Source organism: Equus przewalskii, chromosome 19 (genome assembly GCF_037783145.1).
Source record: "Equus przewalskii isolate Varuska chromosome 19, EquPr2, whole genome shotgun sequence".
In the NCBI taxonomy this organism is placed as follows: domain Eukaryota; kingdom Metazoa; phylum Chordata; class Mammalia; order Perissodactyla; family Equidae; genus Equus; species Equus przewalskii.
In genome coordinates this window covers 42,374,935-42,383,446 of record NC_091849.1, presented here as the reverse complement: position 1 = coordinate 42,383,446, position 8,512 = coordinate 42,374,935, and the positions used below count along the sequence as shown (strand labels likewise).

The 8,512-nt window shown below is 49.2% G+C and overlaps 1 protein-coding gene across 8 annotated transcripts in view; it reads right to left on the bottom strand.

The window, feature by feature from the left end:
- Positions 1 to 133: 133 nt before the first annotated feature.
- The window catches only part of KLHDC3 (kelch domain containing 3), a 12,327-nt gene continuing 3,948 nt past the window's right edge, over positions 134 to 8,512 (bottom strand). For 6 of the 8 annotated variants that reach the window (XM_070584639.1, XM_070584638.1, XM_070584635.1 and 3 more), the window contains 5 exons: positions 8,382 to 8,468; positions 8,127 to 8,235; positions 7,939 to 8,012; positions 7,739 to 7,817; positions 5,976 to 6,575 (listed from right to left, as the gene is read on the bottom strand). In XM_070584639.1, the coding sequence (XP_070440740.1) occupies positions 6,509 to 6,575; positions 7,739 to 7,817; positions 7,939 to 8,012; positions 8,127 to 8,235; positions 8,382 to 8,468 (416 nt within the window). In that variant the 3' untranslated portion in view covers positions 5,976 to 6,508. Of the gene's footprint in view, positions 2,284 to 2,696; positions 2,815 to 2,921; positions 2,997 to 3,358; positions 3,464 to 3,542; positions 3,610 to 3,743; positions 3,892 to 5,571; positions 5,926 to 5,975; positions 6,576 to 7,738; positions 7,818 to 7,938; positions 8,013 to 8,126; positions 8,236 to 8,381; positions 8,469 to 8,512 lie in introns of those variants that run through there. The other 2 variants (XM_070584640.1, XM_008515825.2) reach the window with 2 other exon arrangements.

Below are 8,512 nucleotides of genomic sequence, written 5' to 3'. Positions count from 1 at the left end.
TGCAGCCAAGTGACCAAAGCTCAGCTAATGAGATGCCTCTGCAGGGAATTTGTCAAGAGCAAAGCAGGGGGACAGTGGTAACTTGGTGGCAGCAGTGACATCTTCACATCAACACTCTTGTTCCAAGGTCAGATTTAGAGGGCTTTAAGTGCTCACTTTATTCCCCAGCCCACTCCTCCCTTTTTTTGAGCTGCTCTCCAGCCTTCTCAGTGGTTCTGTGAGCTCCATACTTGAATAGTCTTTCCCTGCTTTTACCAGCCAGTCTGTTCTTTGGCTTTAAAGTAGGATGACACGTGACAGTGGGGACTCTGTAGCACTGAGCCCCTCACTCAGTCTGAGCAAACTATCCTGGCAGCTGCAGGCCTGGGCTTACAATCACTGCAAGAAGCGCATTTTGTCCTTCATCTCACATTTCTGTCATCAGAACTGTATCTTTTACCCCAACCCAGAAGCATCAAGCAATAGATGTCCTAGCATCTAATTCTACTTTTCTTGACAACTGCTTTTTAGATGTTAGTCTTTCTAATGTTCTGTAATTTCTTATGATTTATGGAGTTCTGGGTTCTCTTTTTTCAGTTCTGCTTGGGATTAACTGGGTTGCCTGAGTCTTAGCTTACAAATTTTATCAAGAAAATTCACAGCCTCTTTAAAATACTCTCTCCTTCTGGAACTGATTATGTGTGTTATACCTTCTCACTCTACCTTCCATGTTTTTTAACCTCTTTTCCTTAGTTTCCATTTCTCTGGATCCCTGGGCTCCATCTGTATAGCTTCTTCAGATCTGCTTCCAGTTCATTCTCCTTTTAGGTGTGTACAATCTGCTGCTTAACAATAAAGTTTCTAACTGCAAAGATTTTTTTTTCTGCTTTTTTCTCCCCAAGTCCCCCCAGTACATAGTTGTATATTTTAGTTGTGAGTGCTTCTAGTTGTGGCATGTGGGACGCCGCCTCAGCATGGTCTGACGAGTGGTGCCATGTCTGTGCCCGGGATCCGAACCAGCGAAACCCTGGGCCGCCAAAGCGGAGTGCGCAAACTTAACCACTTGGCCACAGGGCTGGCCCCAAAGAATATATTTTTCATTTTTAAAAGTTTTACTTTTTATCAAATCAATTTGGTCCTTTTTGATATTCTTTTCATTAGTCATACTTCTTTAAATATAAGACATTTTATATTTCCTATTTTAGACTTCTAACATCTCAGTCTTTGCTGGTCCGTTACCTATTGTTCTCTACCGCTCATGGTGGTTTCTTTCCTTGTGTGCTTGGTGTTTTTAAGCTTATATTCCTTGAAATTTTATCTGAAGGAATTCCTTGAGGCCTGGGTTTAAAGTATAATCCTCAAGAGAGAAACGCATTTACTTTTGCCAGGCACCAGGAGGCATCACTAACCTGAGACTACTTTAAACTGAGTTATCAGCTTGAGGATTTTCCAGTCTACATGGATGCACAGTATGAATTCTAGACCCCAACAATACTGAGAACCAGCTGTGCTTACATATTACTGGAGAAGCTTTTTGTCCCCACCTCCTATCTCCCCCCGCATCCCAAACCAAAGCTAAGTAGGTGAGCTGTGGGATTGGTTCACTTTTTAATTGATCGTGTCATCTTCTGGATTTTAGCAGAGTGGTCTCTGATCTGACTTCTCACTCTGTAGGAGCCTTAGGTTTGTTGCCTACCCCTACACGTGGCTCACTAAAATAGTAGTTCTAGGCCACCAACAAACCCCACAAAAAAAGCCAAATAATAAAAAGAAGAATGACAAGGATATGTATGAACTGGCTGCCACATAAAGTCTCAGCCCTGGGAGCCATTGACAGACTCCATGGCCTTCACAGGCCTCAAGGTCACTCACTAGCCCCTTTCTTTCTGTAATGGAATCACTGGTTTAAGGCAAGGATGAGAGAACACGAGAGACATAATGAACCAGAGCCAAACAGACGCAGTGTGGCATGGTAGAAGCTGAGCTGCTCTTGTCCAGTCTTAGGGGCATTCCAAGAGCCCTCTAGTCTTCTCTGAACCAACCTAGTTCAAGAGCAGCTGTGATCCCTGCCCTTGAATGGGAAAGAAGCAGAAGAGGTCAAGCCCAAGTCTGTCCCCACAGATCCATTTCTCATTGGGGCAGCGGCAGAGCTGGAAACAGTTCCTTATTACTCCTTGCCCAAAGGAAGATGTCTCCTGTCTTTGCCTGCATTTCGGCGCCTCTTTCGACTCAAGAAGCTCTCCAGCTTCTTGCTGCGTTTCAGCTCCTTGAACTTCTCAGCTAGGGCCAACTGGCGCTGCTCAGCTAGAGGACAGGGAGAAAGAAAGTTGGTAAGCAAATGAGGAAGCCCCCCTCTTTCCCCTTCCCCAGGTCAGTAATCCTCAACCACTATGCTGGGACACGTGAGTTCACCAGTGTGTGTAAACAGGCTGACTGTTTCTATGATTTCAACAGCGAGGTCCTTCTATGTGCCTGGCCCAGCGTATGTGGGGGGTGGGGGGACAGAGATAAAAGCGACAATCCCTGCCCATCATCTAATTACAGATATAAGAATGGTTACAAATAACTCCTCCCTGCTATTTCTACTTTCCTCCAAGTTACCATGGGATCCAGCCTTCACGCCTTCCTTAGGGAGCCAACGAACCCGCCAACACAGTATCCTGCCACTAGAGCCACCCTGTCCCTGTAACCAGCCTGTAATGATCTGTCCCACTCACATTTCTTCAGGAAGTACGGCCGATGGCCCTGCTGGGCCTGAGCCCGCCGCTGCTGCTTCAGGGCCAGGTGCAGCTCCTGCTGCCGCCTTCGTTCCTGCTGTGCCATTTCTTGCTGCTCCTGAGAAACAAAGATGGGATAGGTGAGATGGGTGAACAGGAGGAACTATGACTCACCTCCCGCCTTGAACTGCTCTCACCACCCACCTGCGATTCTGACTCACTCACCATTCGATGAAGCAGCTGCTGCAGTTTCTCATGCTCCTCCCCTGAACGGTGCTTCTTCAACTGCTTTTTCACAAGCTCCACATTGGAAAATGAGTATGATGGTTAGCATTCTGTAACTGTTAGTGTTACAGAAATGTGTGCCAAGCATTATTCTAAGAGGTTCACATATATTAACTCACTAACGCTATTAGATACGAATCGTCTCTTTTTATGATTAGAAAACTGATACACAGGTTAGTAACCCGTTAATGGTCACAGAGCTCGTAAACTGATGAGCCAAGATCGGAATATAAGAACCAAATCAGAGAAAGTTAAATTAATGAAGAAGAATTAAATCTGCCCACCACCATGCTCCCCGCTCCCCTCTGCCTGACTCTCTAACCTGTGTCCCAGTTTCCCACCCCAAAACCCCCATGAACCAGTCCCATGCTGCAGACCTCTTTCTCTTTGGCTCGGATGTCATTCAGGAATTGATACGTTTTGTCAAACACCTCAGGATTATACTCCCCTGATAGATCATCAAAGCGGGGGTCCCGGGCTACCTTTGGAGAGAACAGAAAGAATATAAAAGAACCGTTCAGTCTCCTTTCACTGAGAAAGTGCTTCCTGCCTTTACCTCACCTTCTTACTGATGGGGACAACTTGACGCAAAAACGGCACCCGGACCTTGGCTGACATTTCCAGAGGCCTAAAGAGAAATTAAAGGACAAGTTAAGAGGACTCCAGTTATGGTCAAAGGCCTCCCACTTGCTACCCAAGAAAGCAGACACCCACTCAAAGTCCCAGGTATTCTCCAACTCCTGGACAGGCCTTGCTGCTCACCTGTGCTTATCTGCAACACATGCATTTTGGACAGGTGGTCTAGAGCCTTGCTTCTTAGTGCTCTTTCCGGCTACCAATTGTTTGTATGTCTTAGTCCCCACTTGGTTCTGCAATTCCAACAGCTCCTCAAATGACATGTTAGACGTGCCTGTGGAAGTTGGGGGGTCGGGGACACACAACTCAGCTTAGCATCTCCCACTGCTGTAAGGACATCATCCCCGCTTCATTCCTTAGGTAATTGATCCTTTCCAACATCCCCATCAGACCAATCACTACCAGCCCCTGGGCGGCAGAGGTTGCAATGGTGCTACACTGAACCTAAATCCCCAACTGTCCCAGCTACCTGGTGCCTCACCTTGCTAAGGAAGGTGTCTATGTAAGGCTGGAAATGGACCAAGCCACAGTCACTCTCTCTCTTAAATTGTTCCTTCACAGGTTTCCCCACAGGGCCTCTGTCTCCCAAGCTCCGTTACCACTGCCAGTATTCTGGTTCATCCATCCTCTCACCTCAGTCAGTGCTCTAGCTTCCTAACTGCTCTCTCAACCTCCAGTCACATTCCTCTCAAAACTATGCTCTCTTGGGGCCAGCCCAATGGCGCAGTGGTTAAGTATGCATGTTCCACTTCGGTGGCCTGGGTTTCACCTGTTCAGATCCTGGGTGTGGACCTAGCACATGCTGTGGGAGGCGTCCCACATAAAATAGAGGAAGATGAGCACAGATGTTAGCTGAGGGCCAGTCTTACTCAGCAAAACGAGGACTGGCGGCGGATGTTCGCTCAGGGCTAATCTTTCTCAAAAAAAAAAACCAAAACTACACTGTCTGCTTCAGCCTGAGAGAGGTATCTGAAATGCAGATCTGATCTCATCACACCTACCTAATTTCTACACACACACACTTTAGACCATGTCACTCCAGAACTCAAAACTCCCCAATGGCTTCCACCTTGCTCAGAGTAAAAGCCATAGGCCTTACAAGGGCCTGAAAGTCCCTCTGTGACCTAGGGTGGGGCGCTGCCACCCCTACCACCCGCCCCGCAGCGTCCTAGCAGCTCCTGAGCAGGAAGGAATGTTCCTGCTTTAGCTCCTTTGCACCGGATGCTGCCTCAGGTACACTTCCTCCAGATATATTTATCGCTTGCCCCCTCACCTCCTCCAAACCCTTGCTCAATGTCACCTATTCAGTGAGGCCTTCTCTGATTACTTAAAACTGTAACCCCTCCCCTACTTTCTTTCCATAGCCCTTATGGCCTTTCGAAAACCTGATACAATTTGCACACCATAAAATTCATCCTTTTAAAATATACAATTCCATGTTTCATTGCCTTTTAATATATTAACGTACTTTTTTTTTTTTTTTACTGCCCTTCCTAAAAGGTAAGCTCCATGAGGACAGGAGTTTTCGACTGCTTTATTCACTAGGGCATCTCCAGCATCTAGAACGGTGCTTGCATACAGTAATGCTCGATGTTTGCGCAATTTGCTGAAATCTGACCCACTAACCTTTCCCCAGCTACCCACGCCCCTTCCTGACTTTGGGCATTTGCACAAGCCTTTTCTCCCTGCGGAAAACCCTCACCCTCTCTTTAAGAAACTGCTCAGGATATCCCAACCCAGGAAGCACCCCCTCTCCCTCCCGACTTTCCATCGCGCTGGGGGGCGCTTGCCGTGTGTAACTCTTTCAGAGAAGTTCGTAGTCTCACGGTAACTGCAGGCTCGGAGCCCGCGCCGGATGGTGAGCTCCCTCCGCGGGGCGGGCGCCGCCGTCCGCCCTCCTCCCCGCCCCCTGCCCCGGCGCCCGCGCTGCGCTCCGCCCGGCGAGTGCCCTCACCCTTCTGCAAGTCCCCGGGCCCTGGGCTCCCGCAGTCCTCCCCGCCGTCCCGGGCCCCGCGGGGAGACCCGGCGGCCGCCGCGGAACGGGCGCTCGCCCTCGGCATTCGCTCGTGCAGCGAAGGGAGCACAAAGGGCGCCACTTCCGCCGCCACAGGGGCCGCCCAGCCTCTTCCGGAGGCGGAGTCTGCACCACGTGACGATGGAAGCGCCAGACACGCCGACTCGGGGTGGCCGCGTGCTCAGAAGAATGCCGCCGCCTTTTCGTCGCATGGCGCTGGACTCCGCGCCGAAAGGAAACTAGGGCCAGGCCGTGGTGGCATTTGGTCTCTTAATGCTCTTGGCTGAAAAGCTTGAATCTTAGCACCCTGCCATCCCCATCGCATTCCACAAAAACATCACACGTTTAGAAGTTTTTAATTCCTTTTTATAAAATCTGAGCTGGCTGAGAGCGTCAGGGAACAGCAACAGCTCGGGGAAGGGAGGGATCATCTGCTGGTCCTCGCCTCCCCAAGTCAGGGAGGCGGTGGTTTCATGCCAACAGCTGCAGCTCCTCTCAGCTCCCAATCAATGCTCAGGGCTCAAGCAGGGGGAGGGGTGGAAACGGGTTGGGGGAAGCTTCTGAGGCTCAGACACTGCTTGCTTCTCCCTTCTCCCCATTCCCTTCACTTCCCAGCAGAGCTTGTCTGGCCTGAGGCAAAGCAGAGGCCCAGGAGCAGCTGGAAGGAGGTGGATGGGACAGCACCAAGGGAAGGGGCCCTTGGCCCAAGGGAGGAGGAACCTAGCTCTCCCCCCTACAGCTCCCCAACGAGTTCACAGCACGGAAAACACCTCTAGTCCAACAACTCCATGTGGAGGTATAGCGGCAGGCGGGTGAGATGGGCAGGGGTGGTGAAGACAACAGCAGGCTCAGGAGGGGAAGCAGCAGAAACTTCCTCCTACCCATGGGAGGAGACGATGGGGCGGCTGATATTGCTGTTGGTGGTCATGGCATTCAGCTCCCACCTGGAAGGCCAACAATGAGAGGCAGAAAGGACAAAAGGTGGAGCCTCTACCCCCAAGCCCAGAATTGCTCGAACAAAGCTATGAACACACCAGTCCCTTCAACTTCCTAAAGCTGAACCACCCACAGCCACCCCTTCCTTACAGCCTTACTAAGTTTAACAATCAGACCCCACCCACAACCAAATCCATTACCACCCACTCCTCCCCCTGCAAGCTCATGTGGACTTTTTATCTATATATTCTTGTGCCCAACACCTGGAGAAAAGCATCTGTGTACACATCTCAAGAAACTTCCCAATCTACCTTTCCTCTGCTGGGACCCAACCAGACAGCCCCTCTGCCTTCTCCCCCACCAGCAATGCTCATTTTTGCTCTCAACTCCCATCCCTTTCAGGCCCTGTCTTGGCTCTCCTATCCTCCCTGAGGCCTTCCCACCCATCCACCATATTAAAATGAAATCCCTCTCTTTTTGACAATTCTGTCATTCTACAAAGATTTACCACGTATCACCTTATGCCAAGACCCTCAGTACAGTGTGCTTGGTACTAGGTACTTGCACATGTGTCAATCCTGGCCCAGCCTAGGATCCATCAGTTCAGCCTTGTATACTATGTATCACCAAACACTGAACACTCGGACCCTCAGCAAGTAAGAGCTAAGCAGAACTGATACAAGGAGAGGGAAATGTCACAGAATGACCCAGAAGAGCACAAAATATATAAAATAACAGAATATTATTATATACAAAATAACTTTTGGTGCTTGGTTTGGACCTAAGAATGGAATTCAAAGGGAAGTAGCTAAGAAGCACCCTTTAATTCTGAAACGAATGTGATCCAGAGGCTCCTAAATTTGTCTTTCCTTTGCAGCTAGGTTCTAAAATTTAATCAAACTTTCTCAGCACGTTAACAAAACAATGGTATAGGCTCAGGTTTTAGGAAGTGATGCTTCTGAGCTTGTTTAAAAAAAAACTGGGTTTTTTCCCCATATACTTCACCCAACTGAGTTTTATATCTCCTTCCGTCTCCTTCTCTACAAGTACACTCCACCTCCAGCAGAAGAGAAACTCCTGTCTCCTCCATCCTGAGATCAGGCTAATCAGGTCATGCCTGTGCTGCCCACTCACCCTCAACCAATCCCTCCTTTCCAACCACTCACTGTACCTGATGTCATGGGGCAAACAGGACTGGTCCAGGTTATGCTGAATCACAGCCAGTTTGCACAGAGTCTTCAGACTAGGGCCTTTAAAGGAACAGTGGGGAAGAGGGAGATGGTCAAAGCCATGGAAAGGGTTCAATCCTGGATGTCCCCACCCAAAGACAAGGACCTTGACGGCAGCAGCCCTTTGGATAAGTGTACTTACTAAAGTCCAAAATGTGTAAGTCAGAATGATCTATGAGGTCAAATTCATCTCCCAGGCCTTCCTCAGGAGATGGACTGTAGGGATCAAAAAAGAGATGAAGGAAGGAGGAAAGAGCCTCTTGCTCAAATACCTCCCATGTGAGTCACAGACTTAGGCCCTTCCCTGAGCCCTCCCCCTCTCCTCCAAACCTGGTACCCCCAAAGAGGACAATCTTGTCACCAACAATACAGCAGCACTGGCGCCGGCGGGGACATGGCCCCTTCCCCTTCGGTTCAATCTTTTTCCAGGTAAAGGACACTAAAGAGAAGTTTATATGGAGGTTCAATACCTGCCCAGTCTGGATATCCTCTCCACCCCTCTCCCCCTACCTACTCAGGATTCTTCTTTTCTTTCCTCCCCCCTTAATTGCTTCTTGTTTTTCCCCTAAAGGTAGTGTTCTTTACCAGGGTTAAACTTCCAGAGGTCATGGAAGTGCCGGTTCAGCCTTGCGTTATAACCACCAAAGATATACAGCTCCCCATTATAGCCAACTGGAAGGAGAGAGGAATGTTAAAAGTGAGGACAATGGGCGGGA